At 33.6% G+C, this 20,111-nt stretch overlaps 1 protein-coding gene across 4 annotated transcripts; it reads right to left on the bottom strand.

Annotated features, from left to right (window-relative positions):
* Positions 1–10,981: 10,981 nt before the first annotated feature.
* On the bottom strand, positions 10,982–15,257 carry LOC115982421 (GDSL esterase/lipase At3g27950-like). 4 transcript variants are annotated; one of them, XM_031105013.1, is made up of 6 exons: positions 15,133–15,257; positions 14,286–14,595; positions 13,548–13,757; positions 13,260–13,426; positions 12,000–12,270; positions 10,982–11,591 (listed from the first exon to the last, which is right to left on the bottom strand). In XM_031105013.1, exons 2-6 carry the CDS (start codon positions 14,566–14,568, stop codon positions 11,341–11,343), a joined length of 1,182 nt encoding a protein of 393 aa, XP_030960873.1. In that variant the 5' UTR covers positions 14,569–14,595; positions 15,133–15,257; the 3' UTR covers positions 10,982–11,340. The 4 variants fall into 4 exon arrangements, with proteins under 4 accessions (XP_030960873.1, XP_030960874.1, XP_030960872.1 ...); XM_031105014.1 differs by having other exon boundaries at positions 14,286–14,591; XM_031105012.1 differs by lacking the exon at positions 15,133–15,257 and having other exon boundaries at positions 14,286–14,894.
* Between the last annotated feature and the right edge of the window lie 4,854 nt (positions 15,258–20,111).

Here is a 20,111-nt window from a genome sequence, read left to right as displayed (position 1 = left end):
CGAGTGCTCCACACCTTCGTTACATTCCTCACAAATATCAGTTTCCACCACTTTCCTCCGCTTCAAATTCACTTTTGTGGGCAAGATCTCTCGACAAGCTCTCCAAGTGAAATGTCGGATTTTATGAGGGACCGGTATCCTCCAAATGCGCCTCCAGAAACGCCGAAGTCCACTGCCATCCGAATTGGACCCTGCATTATCAGACTGGGTATTCTCCATTGCCAACCTGTATGCACTACGAACACTAAATGAACCATTAGTTGTCGCAGCCCATATAATCTTGTCTGGCGGTAACAGAGTGCTTAATGGAATGCTTTTGATAATGTTTGCCTCATATGGAAGAAACAGGGCATCTATCACCTGCATTTTCCAGCCAATAGGCTCTTGAGAAATCAGCTCACTAACCTGTAGATCAGCAGGCATGAACAGTCTAGGAGACACCACCTTGAATGTAGAAGATGATGGCAACCATCTATCCCCCCATACATGAATAGATTCACCATTTCCCACATTCCAACGGATGCCTTGCTTCACCAAATGTTGGGCGGCCTTGATACTCCTCCAAGCATAGGATGGGTGATTCCCCATTGATGCATGGATAAAGTCTGTGTGAGGAAAATATCTCGCCTTGAAAAGACGATAAACAAATGAATCATGCATCCCTTGAAGTCTCCAACCTTGTTTAGCAAGAAGGGCAAGGTTAAACTGTTTTAATTGCCGAAACCCCATACCTGCATCTGCCTTGGACTCACACAGTTTATCCCAACTAAGCCAAGACATTTTTCTCTCATCACCTTTCTAACCCCACCAGAAATTTCGGATCATACTAGTCAAATCATCACAAAGAGAATTAGGTATTTTAAAGCAGCTCATAGTGTATGTTGGTATAGCCTAAGCTACAGCCTTGATCAACACTTCCTTGTCTGCTTTTGAGAGGAGTTTCTCTTTCCAGCCTGCTAACTTTTTGCTAAGTTTGTCCTTAATATCATTGAAAGTATTCCTCTTATTTTTCCCCACCAATGATGGCAAACCCAAATGCTTCTCATGCTGCCAAATCACTTGAGCCCCAAATCTATTCTTTATTTCTTCTTTAATTTCCTCAGGAGTGTTCTTACTAAAAAACAGAGCCGTTTTTGTTCGATTCAATTGTTGGCCCGAAACTTGTTCATAGACCCCCAAAATTCTTTGTAGGGCATTACATTCTTCAATTGTAGCCTTACAAAAAATAATATTGTCATCTGCAAAGAAGAGGTGTGATAGGCAAGGAGCACCCCTACAAACTATTACCCCTTTTATCTCACCCATATCCACTGACTTTTTTATTAAAACTGAAAGTCCCTCAACACACAGTAAGAACAAGTACGGGGACAAAGGGTCTCCTTGTCGTATTCCCCTAGATGGTATGATCTTGCCCCTTGGTTTCCCATTAATTTTTACTGAATAGGAAACTGAAGTAACACATTTCATAATCAACTTCCTCCATTTCTCCCCAAATCCCAATTTAGCCATAATTTTTTCTAGGCATAACCACTCCACTCTATCATATGCCTTGCTCATATCCAACTTCAATGCCATTTCACCATTTTTGCCTCATTTCCTACCATTAATGTGATGCATGGCCTCAAAGGCGACCAGGACATTATCAATGATCAACCTTCCATGCACAAATGCACTTTGGGTGTCACTAATAATGGATGGCAGGATCTTCTTCATTCTGTTTGCAATCACCTTAGATGTTATCCTGAAAACCACATTACATAGACTAATAGGGCGAAAGTCAGTCACCCTTTTGGGCTCCTTAACTTTAGGGATCAGTACAATATGAGTCTCATTAAAATTAGGAGGATGCAAACCATGATTAAGAAAATCAAGAACAGTTTTAGTAACGACATCACCTACTATTGGCCAAAAATTTTGATAAAATAAAGGGGGCATACCATCAGGACCTAGGGCTTTTAATGGGTGCATTTGCTTCAAGGCCATCTGTACTTCACTGGTTGTAATGGCTTTATCCAGCATTTGATTCATTTGTGGGGTCACTTTTGGCTGCATGGCTTGTAAAATTTCATTGAACTCTGTTGGATGGTTTGTTGTGAATAGGGCCGTGTAGTACTCCTCCACAATATCCCCCACCTTCCCTTCATCCTCTTGCCATATTTCCTGTGAATCAAGCATCCCATCAATCTGATTCTTTTTGAGCCTAGCCGATGTCTTAGCATGAAAATAGCTAGTATTTTTATCCCCATCTTGAAACCAGTTGATCCTTGACCGTTGGTACCACATTGCATCCTCCTTTTCATGCCATTTTTTTAACTCCATTCTTGTGGCCCTCATGTCTTGGATGTTGGTTAGAGAGGCCGGTTGCATTTCCAACCACTCCAAGTGTTTTTGTAATTCATCTATTTTCCTCCCAACGTGTCCAAACACATTTTTATTCCATGCTTCCAGCTGCAACCTACACTGATCTATACATGAGACTAATGGGAAATCCGATTGAGTTAGAACACCTTCACTCCAAGCATTCTGCACAATCTCTTCACATTGAGGCTCCTTGAGCCACATTGATTCAAATCTAAATAATTTCTTCATCTTCCTTTTACTGACCCTTCTATCCAGACGCAGCAACAATGGAGAATGATCTGATGCCGAGTTAGTGAGGTGATGGAGTTTTGCTCTTGGAAACAAGTTCACCCATTCCAGATTTGCTAAGGCACGGTCAAGCCTTTCTCGGATCTGCCTGCCATCCCTTGTCTCATAAATCCATGTGAACCTTGGTCCCACGAAGCCAATGTCACGCAAACCACACAAATTTATTGTTTCTACAAAGTTTGTCAGTTGTTGCCTTGGTCTAGAACTCCCACCTTCCTTCTCCGACATGCTCATAATCTCATTAAAGTCACCTATAATCAGCCAAGGCAGCAAAGAAGTTGTACCCAAATGCTTCATTGTAGCCCATGATTCATTTCTTTTTGAAGTTTCCGGATTACCATAAAAACCAGTCAAGTGCCACCATCCATATTCAGCCCCACCATCCACCAGTGCATCAATGTGTGACTGTGAGAATGTTTGAACATCAAGCTTCACCTCCTCCCTCCATAACATTGTCAATCCACCTTTTGAACCAATGCTGTCCACATACAAACCATGTTTTAGATTACATTTATCCTTAACCATAACCATCCAGTCTCTGTTTGACTTCGTCTCCATAAGGAAGACAATCTTGGGCTCTTCTTTTTTTACCACCTCTGATAAGGCATTAACTGTCCGGAGGTTCCCAAGCCCCCGGCAGTTCCAACTGAGGAGATTCATTGCTCCCGGCGAGGTTGCATAGCAACCTCCACCGATTTAAATTCTGAAGCCATCAACATACTTAGGTTCTTCGTCTCTTCCTCCATTCTGAGTCTTTTTTCTTTTTCCTGTATCACACCGTCCCCTTCTATCTAATTTATCTTCTTACGTTTGGGCCCATCTTTATCAACTATTATTGGTGCACTTACGTTCCTCGACCTTACATGCATTCTGGTCCACATTCCATTGGGCTTAGGTTCGGTAGCTTGCATGGACCGTGGCCCTTTATCACTTGGTTTTACTTTTGTTTTGGTGCCACGTGCCTCTCCTTTCCTTCCTTTTTTATCTCTGTCATTATCCACCCATCCAGCTGTGAATAGCACATGCTCACCAAGCTGTAAGGACCTAGGAGTCAATTGAACACTCAGAGTATTATTCTCCGTATCTTCCGCGTCAGTACTAACTTCCATATCTGTTTCCTTCCCATCCTATTCTACCGTTACTGCAGTAACCTCCTTATTTAAATTCTGAGTTTCAAAACCCGCATTAATAGCCTCATCAATTTCCTGTAGAGTAGCCGCAAATTCCGCTGCAAATTGATTTGCGACTGATTTTCCGGATTCTCCAGATACGTTACTGGACTCCACGTTTCCAACTGAAACCGTCACCGGCACCGTGTCCTTTCTGTCTATTCCAGTCTTCCTACCTCTCATTTTTGATGCCCCAGTCATGTTTTCATACCCTTGGACTTCAACAATGGATTTCTTCGCCGGATTAAACTGGCTGGCCTTGATCCACGATCCAAATTGTTGATCTTCGACCGATAATGTTCCCTTGCTCCGGAGCCACAAAACATAATCTTTGTCGTCATGCGTTAAGTGACCGCACCAATAACATAGATTAGGTAATCGTTCATACTGAAAAGAAACCCACCCTTCATTATCTTCATCGAAATCCACACATCTTCCTCTGCAAAGCGGTTCTAATATGTCTATAGTCACTCGCACCCTCATGAAGTTTCCTCCTCTCATCTCCGTTAGATCTTTTGGCACATTGACCACTCCTAGTGACTCTCCAAGACGCATTGCTACTTCCATCATCAATAGAGAGTAGGGTAAATTATGAATCTAAACCCAGAATGCGACCTTGTCAAAGGTGAGGTCCTCAATCGGAGTAGACAAATCATATCGTTGAAAGACTACCAAGTGTTTATCAAATGACCATGGTTCTCCCATTAATACCTTTTCCACATCCTCCGCCGTTTGGAAAGCAAATAGTAATCTGTTGTCCCCCGCTTCACTCACTTGGAACGCTTTCCTAGTGCGCCATAGTGGTCTGAACGATTTTGCCACAGCCTCCACATTCAAAGATCTACTCGTAAAGAACTTTGCTGCTAGAACAAAAACTTGTGTTTTCTTATTCTTTGACAGATCAAGCTTATGTCCTTCCTTCTCCGTCAATGATAATTTCTTCCAATCCCTAGTTAAATCCTCCATACCGATCCTATTCTGTATCCCAGACCCCTCGAAAAAACAGCCCACAAGCCCTACTAGTAACGTTGTTACTAGAGGGGACTCAACATCCTTCCCAAAAGTGAAAAGGGAAACTCTATACTACGATATGGAGATGGTGGGAAACCCTACCCTACCCTACCGAGAACTGCCTGCTGTTGGATCTTGAAAAGTCAAAAAGAAGTAAAGTCGATCTTTTAAAAAATATATAAAATATAAAAAGTAGACCTTAAAATAAAGAAGCTGGTTTGGGAGGTTTCAGAGTCAATAGGATTTTATTTCAAAATGAGTTGAGCTCGACAATTTTGAGCTAGATTCTGTGTTCAAATTTGATTTATTTTCTTGTCAAATGAATTTGAGTTTATTCACAAGCTATTGGATTAGTTTACATCTTCCCCCTTTATAGTGAATACACACTATACACCATGTTCGGAAATTTTTACCTTATAATAATATATGCTAATAATTAATGGCTAGGTTATATTTAAAATTATATTATTTGAGTTTGTTAAATATGATTTTATGTAAGAACTTATACAAATTAGTTTTACTAGCCTTGTCTTATTAAAAATTATATATGAATTTTACTACAAAATAGATTATTTATATTATTAATAAATTACAAATAATATTTTGGTCTCTTTTTTGAGCTTATTTATAAAACTTAATATAATTTTAATTATATATAACTCTACGTATTTATTTATTTATCGAGTTTTATACTCAAGTTTGTTCATGGACGTAAAATTATATTTGAGTTTGAATTGTTTAATAGTCTAGCTTAATGACTTGTTTGGATGCAGGGTGGAAGGAGGGGGAGTGGAGAGGAGTAGAGTAGAGTTGGCTAAAAATAAGCTAATTTTGTGCTAAATCTACTCTACTCTACTCTACTCCCCTTCCCTCTCCCTCAATCCAAACGGACCATAAATAAGATCTTGAGTTTGACTCATTTATTATTTAAGTTAACATAAACAAGTTTTTGTATGAGTTGAACTTGAACTATTCATAAACAGTTAATTCTGTCTATTTACAACCTTAATAAAATACTCAACTTTGAAAATACAATAGCATGTGCATGTTTGATCCCAATTTTTTGGGATTATACCTTGTGAGTTAATTCTTTTTTTTTTTTTTAACTCTAACATAATCTAAGTGTATATGTGTGTGAAGCTCCCTCCTAGAAACTTGAATCTCGGCCATTGTCTTCCACACCTTACAAACACTTATACTTGTAGAGTGACCACCGCACCAAAGGTGCACGATGGTTAGTTAATTCCTTTTTATTCAAACTAGTCGCACACCCGTGCATTGCGCGTGATAATTTTTTTAGGGTTATCTCATAAATATATTTATATTTATATAAATATATTATTGTTTTACTTTTGTCTATGTAACTTATGTAAAATTCTTATATGGTAAAATTATCCAAATTATGCTATGTATTAGAATAATATTATATTCTTTATAATGTAATAGGATAACGTTTAACAATAAAAGAGAACAAAAAAGAAAAAAAATTAAAACACAAAACTAAATTGTATCAACTCAAAGTAGAGTCCTTAAATATACAAAAAAATTGATAACCTAAAGCAAAGATGCAAGAAAAATAAAAAATCCACCAAAAAATTGAGAGAGAGAAATAATATTTTTTGTGAATGAAAATTATGCATAGAAATATAGAATAGAAAAGATAATGAAAAATTTAAAATAAGAGGATAAGAATAAGAAGAAACAAAATAAATGAAGATAAAGGGAAAGATAAAGAGTGATATTAAGGTAGACGATAGTGGGGAGATGAAAATGTGAAATGAATGAGAAATGTTGAGGAAAGTATAAATGTTAAAAAAAAAAATGAGTACGATTTTATAAGGAAATTTTTATTTATTTGTATTTAATTAAAACATTATATGTTTAATTTTTTTTTTTTAAATTAAAAAAAATGAGAAAATATTAATAATTTAATGATATGGAGGGTATGACTGAATTTAAATGGTCAATTGTAGTAAGAGAGATGCTATGTTTACAACATTTTTACAACAAATCACAGGCAATTAGTTGTTATTGGTTCAAATTTGAAACTAACACAAAGATTACTTTTTTGTCCTAACAATAACAACCAATAACAACCTGCTACTTAGGATTTGTTGTTAAAATGTTATAGATATATTATTTCTCTTGTAGTAATGCTATTGATATTAGCTTGATTTTTTTTTTTTGCAACTTGAAAAATGATAAACCCTATCCATATAACTAATTAAAGTTACTTTATGATGTTGAGTTAACAAAACGAATTGGTAGTTGCCAAAAAAGCTAAGCATTTTTTTTAATAAAATAAACCTGAAAGCTAAACATGAATTGTCTTATTTTATTGCTTGTCATTTGGGTGAAATTAAAGCCTCGTATAAATTAATGAAGCCTCATTAGACCTATCAACCATTATAGCTCTAAAGAATACCAATAACAAAAACTTAGCATAAATTAGTACTTACCCTTTGCAAGTTAAGAGGCTACACATTCAATCTAACGTACATCATTACCCAACAATGTTTCAACTCACCACAAAGCAAAGTAATCATGTAAATGAACTTTGAAATATCCATTGGGTGTAGCAATCGATGGTATGTAGCTTTCAGGAAAAAATATGTAATAGTGGTAAATTAAACAACGATACTATTCAACTACTCAAATATAAGGAGAACATGAATGCATTATGACCCCTTTGTTCCTTATGTTATAGTTGATTTTTAATTCAAATGATTTAGATGGCCTAATTAGTAGGGTATAAGCTCCACAAACTTTCAAAAGATTAGAAACATTAGTTACATAGATAGACCAAACATTAATTTCTCTTGCACTACTTTTAAGGAACAATGTGTAACTTAGAGGAGTCGATCCCTATAAAGCAAATTATTGTATAATTTATTTTACTTTTATTTTGTTTTTCGTATTAATTGCTCAATAGAATCCATGGCCCATATAAAATTTAAACGGTTGGAATTAAAAAGAAATAGATTTCTAAATATATAAAGAGAATAGTTTATGTTAGAAGTCAATCACTACACATGAGGAGAGAAAAAAAAAATAAAATGAAAAGATAACATATCAAGTCTAAAGGAATTTCATAGAAAAAAATGTCATGTTGTACAAAAATAACATATATAGAACAACTAAATAGGTGAATTCAAAGCAACCCAAACTAAGAATTTAAAGAAAAAAACATGTAATAAAATTAAAAATTAAAGAGAGAAAAAAACTTAAATCACAAAACTAAATTGCATCAGTTCAATATAAAATTCTAAAGAACACAACAATTATCAACCTAAAACAGAAATGCAAGAAAAATAAAAAATTCACCAAAAAAATTGAGAGAGAGAGAGAGAGAGAAACTTTTTTTGTGAGGGAAAAGTATGTAAAGAATGGAAGAGAGAATGACAAATTTATAGTAAGAGTGTGTGAATAAGAAAGGACCAAAAAAAGGAAGATGAAGGGAAAGATGAAGAGTGATATTAAGGTAGAGGGTAGTGGGGATATGAAAAGTGATATTAAGGTAGAGGATAGTGGGAAAATGAAAAGGTAAAGGATAGAGAAAGGTTACAGAAAGTGTAAATATTAAAATAAAAAAGAGTAAATGTTAAAAAAAAATTATAGGAAGATTGGAAAGAAAAATGATAATGATGTGAACACTAATGTGGCTCAACTGGAGCGTAGCAACAATAAATACTATACTTCAACTTTTAGATATATATAGATTGCTAGCAAAAAGATAAATGGGCTTGGCTTCTTGTTCAATTGAATATTGTAGAAAGAGAAAATCTTGTTATACACTCACTATTACACATTCTGTACACAATCCTTTTAAAGTTGTGTTTTCAAAATACAACTTTAATCCATGTGGCCATGTGTATGGTCAGTGGCGGCTCTAGGAATATTTTCAAGGGTGGTCATTAAGAAACTTAAATTATATAAAATTTAATAAAATAGAACTACACACACGCATACAAAGACATAAAGTCTTACAATTTTCTTTTTGAATTTTTTTATTTTGAAATCTTTATATAATAGTCTTATTATCAATGCTGCAAATTACATCTTTTTCAAAATTTTAGTTCCATAAAAATTTTATTAGGCTTTTTCTTTTTGTTTGTAAGAACCTAATATATTGTTAATGGGATCAAAGTTTAAAGAAAAGTTTGACTACAAACTAAGCTGTAGCCTAAGGCTACAACTCTCACTAAAAAAATTAACATGATTACATATTTGGAAAATTTAAATGTTAAATTGTATGTTCTTTATGTTCTTAAAACACATGTCAAATTTCATGTGAATTAGAAGTTATTTACTATTTAATTTATAAACTTATTTTTTATGTATAATTTTAGACAACAAAAATTCAAAATTTAAAGATTTGTGTGATGACATAGCTTTTGATATTTGATTTTTTTTGGAATTTTGCAAGTATGGAGGATTTGAGAAGATAATGTAATCTAATGGTGGATTTGTCAAAATTCACATCCAATAAAAAAATATTAAGTAAAGTTGTAGTCTTAATCTACAATCAAGTTTGTTGCTAAATTTTGTCCAAAGTGTAATTATGTTGAGCCTAAAAAAATTTAGGGTGGTCCCAAATATTTTTTAAGGATAAAAAATCATAAATTTTTTAAAATTTACATATAATAATTAATTTTTTTTTCCAAGTCAGGGTGGTCCTGTGACCACCCTAAACTCTATATGGAGCCACCAGTGTGTATGGTGAATGTACAATAGCAAATATGTGATAATCATTATCCTCGTAGGAAAATCAATCCTTATTGCACATACCATGGAATGTGACTTCAACTTTTGTAACTAATGCTTAAGAGGTTTGAAAGGGAGTAGTGTAGGCTAATAATAATATAAGAGGGTCTCTAGGCTTTGAGTAACTTTATACTTGCAGTTGCAGGTCTTCCAAAGCTTGTTTGATGTGCAGTTACTTATCCATTTCATCTTTAAATTACAATATATATTCTTATTTTTAGAAAATAATCTCTTTGTATAATATTTAAATGGTTATAATAAACTACATCCATTCTTCTAATTTTGACTATTTTCTAATAAAATCTCATGCATTTTAATATTGTTTTAATCAAATTCATTTGATATGGATTGTTTTAATAATATCACTTTCGTCATTATTCTTGGAATATTATCATTGGAATTCATCTTATAGATTGAAGTAATCTTTAAGATCTTTATTTACATTATTAGCTTTTATATTTATATTGAGAATAATATAATGAATTCTTTTTTCATTTTATTCTCTTATTTATCTATTTTGCAAATCACTTATTATAATTTTTTAATCTACGAGAGTATCCAGATATCTTCAAACACCTAATTATTCATTTAGTGTGTGTAGTCTCTTGTTCTACACACTACATAATTACAAAGAAGAATCTTTTAGGGAGGTCTCAAGAAGTTAATTAGAGATTTCGAATCTATGAGCTTATAGATCTCATGAGGCCTTAGGAACCATTAGGTCAATCCTTTGGGATTATCATGAGCTCAATCATTTATAAGCCATGTAAATATTATATAAAACATTTTTTTAATAATTTATTGACAACAGATTGGAAAATATTTTGATTAAATCAATCCTAATTTGTAGAGATTTTATCAAAACAATAACTAAATGACATAATAAGAAAGGGATAAAATTTGGAGAGACATTAGTACATTTTATACCCAAAAAAATATAATATGATATATATATATATAAATATATATATATATATCATCACTTGACAGAGATTTGGCATATATTTTGAGAGGATTGCCTTAATTTGTTAGTATATTATGCTTATACTAACAAGAATATAAACATCGAAAAACTTATGATGGAGTTAAGTGCTATTTTTCATAAAAATAACTTGTAAATATATCTATATTACTATCATAAATAAAAAATTTTAAATTGATTTCAGGGTCATCCCCCCAGCCTCCAACTCCATGTGGTTTTACCACGGCCTTTTTTACAACTTCTATCAATGTTATTTTCAATATTTTTCTAACTTTTTTGTTTCATTAATTTTAATTAACTTAATCTTTCTTGCTCGTGCATTAATCACTCTCCTTTGAACATAACTAATTCATCTCATGCGACTCTTCCTCATCTTACACTCATCTTAAAAAGTTTTCTCATTTGAATATTATATTTCCATGTATTTTCATTTATCCATGTTAACCTTCTCATTTCAGTATAACTTAACAAGTATTCTATGATTACACAATGTTCCTAATACGCTTCTCCATTTGGTCCACCTTGCTAGTAGTCTCATTTATCATTTGTTCATGCTGCTAATCGAAAGAGTGGCGCAAAATTATTCCCAGTAATCAGCCTGACTCTCTTACACGCATTCTCAATCTTTGCTGACCTGAGTCCTGACTCTAAAAACATTTGAGAGGTTGCAGTTTTACTATCAGCAACCCTTGATTCCCACCAAGAAAAAAGAAATGACACCCTCTTTGAGCTCTAACACATGCTAGAGCTTGGTTGTGACAAACTTCAGCTAGGAATATCAGCACTGTGACATGATTTTGTAAGGGGAATTGGGGGATCTGAGAGTGAGCCGTCCACAATGTGGTTAGCTACCCATTTGTTTGCAGCTTCAGTATAATGTACGCCATCCCAGCTTATGTGTTTTGAAGGATCACTGCAAGAAGCCGCAAAAACTTCAGTTCCATTCACTATCGATGTTTGCCAACATTCAGCAACACCTAAATGGCCACAACAATACTCAAGAGGACTAACAAAACCTGCAATTAATACAGAAATTCTGAGTGAGGATGGTGTTCGGTATAGGCACACCAAACGATTAGCAATGTTTCTTCTTTCTAGCTAGTACCCCATGGAAGAAGAACCAAACAACTTGCTATTGCATGGAAGACAAATGAGTTGTACATCAGTGTAATTAGGAATTGTCATAATACAATAGTATGGGGTCATTTGTGATATAAATTTGAAGGAACTTATAAACTCAAAATACCCATCTAGTAACTCAAATTGTGGAACACATGCTCAAGAACCATGAGGTTTTAAGTTCTGAACTCAATTGATGCACGATTCTTGTGGGTGAGGTTGGACATCTGAGGTTAACCAAGGTCTTTGGGATATGGATTCCTCTTCACAAAATAAAAAGAATGATTATAAACTCAAATGATTACCTTGTTTCTCTGCCTCACTGATTAGAGTGTACTTAGCTGTGTAGATATCAACATAGATGAGCACTGCATGGTGGAGTTGGGTCCTCAATTGGAAGACTTTGTCCTTAAGCTGCTTGTTGAACTCTTGAGCCAACTGATTGTAAGACTTTATACAGCCGTTTTTATCAGACTCAAAATGTTTTGGAGGATTCCATACAGCAAAAAAAGGCAAGCAGCCAATGGGACCAGTATTATGTATCCAAAATGTTCTTGCTCCTTCTTGGTAGAGTTTCTAAAATAGTTTCATAGACCAAAAAAAAAAAAAATACATCAAATAAACAAGTACTGGACTTTAATTATACACTTGAAAATTCTGATATAGAAAATGTCTACCTCACCTTTTGCCTTTTTCTCTGTGAATAGGATTTTATGTTGAGAAGTTTTACCAATTTGATATAAAGCCAATTTTATATAATTAGAATCTGGAAAAAGTAAGCGTACAGCTTCGTTTAATATTCAAGGTTAACTAATGTTTTTTTCCCCAATGAAATAGATTAAAACCAGTGATGTATGGAGCATCTCATGTGATTTCCCTAAGCACATCCTTTAGAATAGAGTTTACCATTTCCCTTTTACCTAGAGCATTCAGGGTGAAAAACTGTCTACAGGGAGATAAGTAACAGAATTGTTGTCATTCTTAAAAGTTATTTCCAACCCTTGTTTTATTGGGTCATTGCGCAGAACTCATACTTTTGTAAGAGATTTAGAAAAGGCTCTCTCTTATCTCAAATTTAATTGGAAAATAATAATATGATAATAATTGCTTAGGTCAAAACAAAGTTTGAACTGTTTTAAGTTTAATTCTCAATTTTCCACAGTATGGCTCAAGGGACTTGCTAGGATTATGCCATGCTAAGCTGCAAGAAGCTACTTCTTTTATTCCTAAAATGACATTGGTCTTCATTAGAAAGCACTGAAAATAGAATACTGATAAACTACCAGGTTCCAAAAGTTTAAGCTAGTGGAAAAGGTGAATTTAATCACATAACCATTATTTTAACATTTCCTCATGTATGGACCCAAACTTCCCTTCAATAAGTGAGACATAACACCTGAAATTTTGAACATTTTATGGTAGGTAGAGTGGAAATGGGTTCAAACTCAAACCACTTGTTGGTATCTTGATAAATTACCATTTGCTCCAAAAACTTAAGTGGCTGAAAATAGTGAATTTATAAAGTTAATAACTTACTGTTATTCTAACAAATACATTTAAGTTACCTTTACAGCCACAGCAAACATATCAATTATATTGGGGATGGATGCTCGCACTTGCTCCTCTGTTACAAGTCCAAAATGAAAATCATTTTGTCCACTGTCCAATGTGTAAAGGGCCTTTGAGAATTCCTCTGGCCTTGGGAGGTTATTTTTAATCCATGAACTTTGAGCTGAAAGCATATACAAGCATTACTAGAAAGTAAAAGGTCAAAAGCATTTCTCAGTAAATGACAGCAGAAATTGTAAAAAAAATTGCTTTGCCTAGAGAAATCAGCAGTAGATCTTTCTAACCTTGGTTGAATGGCTCCTTGGTACGGTCTTTAAATTGTTCAAACTGCAAAAGCTGTATATTGAGAGATAAGGGGCTAAAACCTGCGCCAAATAATTTGGCATCAGTTGGCTGGATTGTAGACCCACTTGCACCAAAATTTGCTCCATGTCTAAAGTTTGGTTCTATAGAATCAAGATATGCACTCAAGAAGGGAAGCCCCAACTTCTCAGCTGTAGAAAATGGACAACAAAGTCATCTTTTTTTCTTTTGCCACATTAAGAAGACAATGAAACCGCAGATTCAAACCTAGGCTCTCCCACATGACTCTAGGTTACAAGATCCTAACCAAACAAAGTCATCAACATGGGTCGTATGTAGAAAATCAAATAAGTTTTACATTACAGTATTACACTGTTTATGTTATGACATCATATAAATACAAAAATTAGCACAGACAATCATCACCCGAGGTATGATCACCCCGAAGATAAAATGTATTCCATGAAAATGGTTAGGAGTCTAGCAAGAAATAATCCTACCGTAGCAACACCCAAACTATCACATCCCATAGACAAAAACAACAAAAACCAAGCCTTAATACCAAAATTTTGGGTTTATTATGGATCAACAGACTAGTTAGGATATGTTACATATATTCTTTTTCGTCATTCTATCACATTCCATAGACCAAAAAAATAACTACCATATCCACTAGCTAGATTAGATGATAAACGAATAGCTGAGAAGAGCATGCTTACCTATAAAGTCAATGATTAGACGCCCATCAGAATACCGACCAGAAGGTTTACCAAAGAAAGTCTCACCATAGGGAGGGGGTAGCCGACCAAATGCTGCTGAGGCACTGCCTGTATCTGAGTTTGAATCGCCAAAATTGTAGATTGCTGGAATGTGACAACCCCATGATGGACCAACAAGTAATGAAGCAGCAATCAAAACAATTCCAATTGCTGCTGCTCCTACACCATTCTTTATCCACCAAGGACCTTCCAATTTCCCTCTGAAAAGCCTAAACCGGTGCATTGAATCCTCTTACTTTGTTCACTCTGACTTTTAATCAAGCAAGAAATATATTACATAAATCAAACAGAAATTTTGAACATGTAACTAGTGTATTTATATGTTGCTGTTTTAGGCCATTGGGAGCTCCATTGAGGAAGTTACGGTTTATGATGATACATCATCCAAGAAGGATCATGGGTTTGATGGTTCATATGTGGAAGGATATAGTACGAGTTTACATAAGCATTTCTACCACACAAAAAAAAAAAAAAAAGTTTACATAAGCAGTGACATAGAACAATATGTACGGGTTTGCTCATGCAAAAGTAAGTTAAATTTGAGGAAGAATGCGAAGGAAAAAACCAATATTTATACTTTATTTATTTTCCTATTCTTGCTAGGAAAGAAGATAAAGATAAAAAATCTAGGTTTACCAAAAAAAAAAAAGATAAAAATCTATTATTTTAAGTTCTTGCTGATGCTACATCAATTCTGCAAAGAAATTGAAACCGTAGAGTATGATCATGAGAATGAACTCAAATAACTGTAGTTTAGCTCAAAGGAGGAAAAAAAAAAGCACTTTACCTTAAGAAGCTTGGAGTATACTTGCATCAAGACTTCAACAGTTGCAGATCTAATCATTTTGGGAGACTCTAAGTTTAATCTGAGAACACGTTGACCAATCCTCAACCACAAGGACAAATCAATCATAGCATCTTTATACATTAACTGGTAAGTTCCATGATAATCTATGTATAATTTTGTAATATTTTATATAAGGTAGTTTTAGATAATATTGTACAAATATTATAAGAAAAAGTAAACTAAATTAGAATAAAGAAATATATATATATTTTGAGGTGTTAAAAATTAATTTAGTAGTTTCACCGCATATTTGTAGTCTTCTTAAGGTAAGACTAATTTTTTTTCAAATCCTGAAACCAAAAATAAATGCAAAATAGTAACAGGATCATGAAAATCAACTCATTTATGTTGTATTCACGTATTTCATATCATGAAATGAAAGTATCCTGGACTATCTGACCCAGGGACGGAGCCAGGACTTGGAGTTAGGAGGGCGTTTTTATTGTTAGTTATATGCAGTGGTTTTGGCTTTCGGCTCTATTGCTTAGCCGGCAAAGGTTTTCTTTAATTATTTTTTTTTTATGTGTGTGTAGAGTGTGTTTTTTGTTGGTAAGGACAAAATAATTTTGTTTAAAGTTTTTTAAAGGGCTGAGTTGTTTATTTTTTGTAAAATTTGTTGATTAGTCTCAATTTTTTTTTTAGCTTTGCTATTACCTATTGGTAATTTTTGTTGTTGGGCTAATATTTTGGGCTTGTATATTTTTTTTTTTAATTTTAGATCTATAAATTTTTTTATGACTTTAAAAAGAGGAAAATACTAGATCTATAAATTTTTGTTGTGATTAGTGGTTATTAGTAAATAAGAAAGTGATGCAAGTGGTGGACCCAAATGTAAACCAGTAAGAATTTGCTACCTCAATAGTCTATAAAAATGTTGTGAAAAAGTTTGTTGCTGTAGCATTTCTCTTATAATAATCAATAAAGGAGACAAAATGTAATTTTATTGAACGAAGTTGCTAAAATTAGTACCTAAATATATAGTTATATAATTACATTATTAAAAAAAAAAAAAAATTAGGGGGGGCAATGTCCATGAATGGCTCCATCCATGCTCTGACCGTCTTCCACTAATCAATAGCGCAACATTAAGACATGATATGGGCAAGTGTGTATAGATGTGTGTTATAGATGATTTAAAATTAAACTATGGTAAAATATGGTTTTACATTACGCACCAAATATTCTTTTTATTTATATACCCAAAACAAAACTATTTGAAAGTTCAAATAGTGTATAAAACACCCTTGAACGTTTAGATCTCCAATAACAAAATTACCAATTCAAACTTTATGACAAATAATAAGTGTACGGAAAATGAACACAAGTTATAAACAAAATTGGTAAACAATCTAAACCAATTAAAATCACATCCACAGCAGAAAATAAAAGGCAAAGATTAAGGGAAGAAAGATACAAATACAAGGACAACACAACGATGTGTTATCGAAGAGGAAACCGAAACCCTCGGCGTAAAACCTCTCCGCCGCCCTCCAAACGGTCGATAATCCACTAGAAAATGTAGTTGGAATACATGAACAGCAATAGACCCTTCAAGCCTAATCTACCCAGTGTACCTAAGCCCTCCAAGCTTCTTGCTCCAACGAGGTTGCACCGAACCTATTTCTTTTCTAGCTTCTCGGATTCTGCTACTTGACCATAGCATCAACCAATGTGAAATTGGTTCCTTCCTAACTGCTTCCCAAAGCACCAAACAACCCTCTCACAGTAATGGATATGGTGAGAAAAAGTTTTGGTAAAAAACTTCTCAAGGATTTAACAATGGAGAGGAAGAGAGTAGAGGAATTTGAAGAGTCTCTTATGTGAAGATTGTGGATAAATCAATCTTGTTTTTCTCTAGGGTTTCTCTCTCAAAATTCTCTCTAGAAACTCTCTTTCTTTCATGGATGTAAGAGGTATTTATACTAGGGTGAGAATGGAATGTAAAGAGTCAAGTTTTTCAAAACAGGGCTAGCTCGCGGTTTAACTAAGTCGCGAGTTCCAGCCGCGAGGTAACTGAACGGCCAGTTGTCCTATTTTGTCATGTAGTGCTCCAACTAGCATGACGCTTCAACTTCTGGTATGCTTGGCACGTGTGTAACTTCTGGCAGCTTGCAGCTGCGAGTCACCCGCGAGATCCAATCGCGAGTCCCTGTTTTTCTTGCACACTCTTGAATATTTCTTCACACTATCTCACTCACTACCCTTACAAGAATCCCACCTAAATACAGGGTTACTAATTGCTGAAATACAAGCAAATTTGGCACGGAATAAAGCTAACAAGATGGTTGATTAAATTCAACCTTACACTATCCAACCAAATTACCTAAACTTAAATCATATTTAACCCCTAATTTAAAAAGAAAAAAGAAAAGAAAAATTATCCGTAGGGGTTTTGGTGTCTTGATGGTAATGGGAGGCTAGTATAACAGATGTGGTGACCCTTCAGATTCCTTTTTCTTTTTCTTTCAAATGTTTTGTTAATTTCAGGTATTTTATTTTGGTAATATTAATGAAATGGTGCGTTTTATTTAACAATAGGGATACTTTTAAGCTTCGCTATTAAGAGTCTTGTGGATCTAAAGAATTGACTTTTACTAAAGCAAAGCAAAAAAAAAAAAAAAGGATTGACTTTTACTGGCTACTAAATTATGTCTTCAATTGTAAATTAGTTGAACTTGCTCTTTAAAGATGGTCAAAGATTGTTCAATTCTTTCTCAGATAAGGAGGGGGGAAAAAAAAAGGAAGCAACTGGTATCTGCTCTCTAAGAGGAGTCGATCAGTTATGTTTAGGAAATCATACAGCCAATTTTCTTGTCATTTTGACTGAGAAAAAAGAAAAGAGCAAGAGATACAAACTGGTGCAAGTTGTCATGCATAATCATAGTTGCCACAGTCTTCAGTTCACTAGTCTAATATTTTCTTGTTATATTGTGCTCTACAATTCTCTCCCTCTTATAGTCATAAGGATCTAAATTTGGGCATGTTAATGAAAAATTTGTTAAAAGATGCATCATTCATTCACATGTGCAGGGTAACTGGTGAATTCATGGATATTGATGAACCATCTGGCAAGAGATAGGCAGTGATTTGATTATTGAGGATGAAAATGTTTGTACAGCCGTATCCTCCAATTTATAGGCCCTCGACATGAGGCGAGTTTTGCGATGCCAAAGTTCTACTACCATAAAATGGCCGTGGGTGCTTTCACTTCGTGCAAACCTGTGGCGGTGAGAGATGAAGATCGGAAGTACTTCAGCATCAAAGTTGATCAGGTTATGGTTGGCTTAAATTCAGGAGGGTGGGTTAGAAGTTTCTACTATTAGAAACTTATATTAATAATATATAACTAGATTAATAATATATAACTTATATTAGAATTTTTTACCCTATAATAATATATGCTAATTAATATCTAGATTATATTTAAAATTATATTATTTGAGTTTGTTAAATATGATTTTATGTAAATACTTATACAAATTAGTTTTACTAGCCTTGTCTTATTAAAAATTATATATGAATTTTACTACGAAATGGATTATATATATTATTTATAAATTACAAATAATATTTTGGTCTCTTTTTTGAGCTTATTTATAAAACTTAATCTAATTTTAATTATATATAACTCTTTACATATTTATTTATTTATATATCGAGTTTTATACTCAAGTTTGTTCATGGATGTAATATTATATTTGAGTTTGAATTGTTTAATAGTCTAGCTTAAATATGAGCTTGAATTTGGTTCATTTATTATTTAAGTCAACATAAACAAGTTTTTATGAGTTGAACTGAACTATTCATAAACAGTCAACTCGGTCTATTTACAACCTAAATAAAATAATCAACTTTGAGAATACAATAGCATGTGCATGTCTTATCCCAATTTTTTGGGATTATGCCTTGTGAGTTAATTTCATTTTTTCTTTTTTCTTTTTTGGTCTCTAATATAATCTAAGTGTATATGTTTATAAAGCTCCCTTCTAGAAACTTGAATCTCGGTTTTTGCCCTCACACCCTACAAACACTTATACTTGTAGAGTGACCACCGCACCAAGGTTGCGTAGTGGTTAATTAATTCCTTTTTATTCAAACTGCTAGCAAAAAAAATAAATCCACTAGGAAGAAAATATAAGAAATTAAATTATGCTCTAGTATTCAGTATATAATTATATATATATATATATATATATATATCTTCAAGCATATATGTTTTTACACCACTTGTTGAGTGGACCAACACAAGGAATATAAAAATATAACATCATCTTGTTAGTAGAGTCCTCGAATGATGATGGTCGTAGCCAATAAAATAAATGGGCTTGGCTTCTTGTTGAATTGTATATTGTAGGAAGAGAAAATCTTGTTACACACTCACTATTACACATTCTGTACATAGTTCTTTTAAAGTTGTGTTTTCAAAATACGACTTTAATCCATGTGGCCATGTGTATGGTCAGTGTACAATAGCTTGTTTTAATAATATCACTTTCGTCATTATTCTTGGAATATTATCATTGGAATTCATCTTATAGATTGAAGTAATCTTTAAGATCTTTATTTACATTATTAGCTTTTATATTTATATTGAGAATAATATAATGAATTCTTTTTTCATTTTATTCTCTTATTTATCTATTTTGCAAATCACTTATTATTATTTTTTAATCAACGAGAGTGTCCAGATATCTTCAAACACCTAATTATTCATTTAGTGTGTGTAGTCTCTCTTTCTACACACTACGTAATTACAAAGAAGAATCTTTTAAGGAGGTCTCAATAAGTTAATTAGAGATTTTGAATCTATGAGCTTATAGATCTCATGAGGTCTTAGGAACCATTAGGTCAATCCTTTGGGATTATCATGTGCTCAATCATTTATAAGCCATGTAAATATTATATAAAACATTTTTTTA

Source organism: Quercus lobata, chromosome 3, assembly GCF_001633185.2.
Source record: "Quercus lobata isolate SW786 chromosome 3, ValleyOak3.0 Primary Assembly, whole genome shotgun sequence".
Classification (NCBI taxonomy): Eukaryota; Viridiplantae; Streptophyta; class Magnoliopsida; order Fagales; family Fagaceae; genus Quercus; species Quercus lobata.
This window is presented reverse-complemented; position numbering and strand designations above follow the sequence as displayed.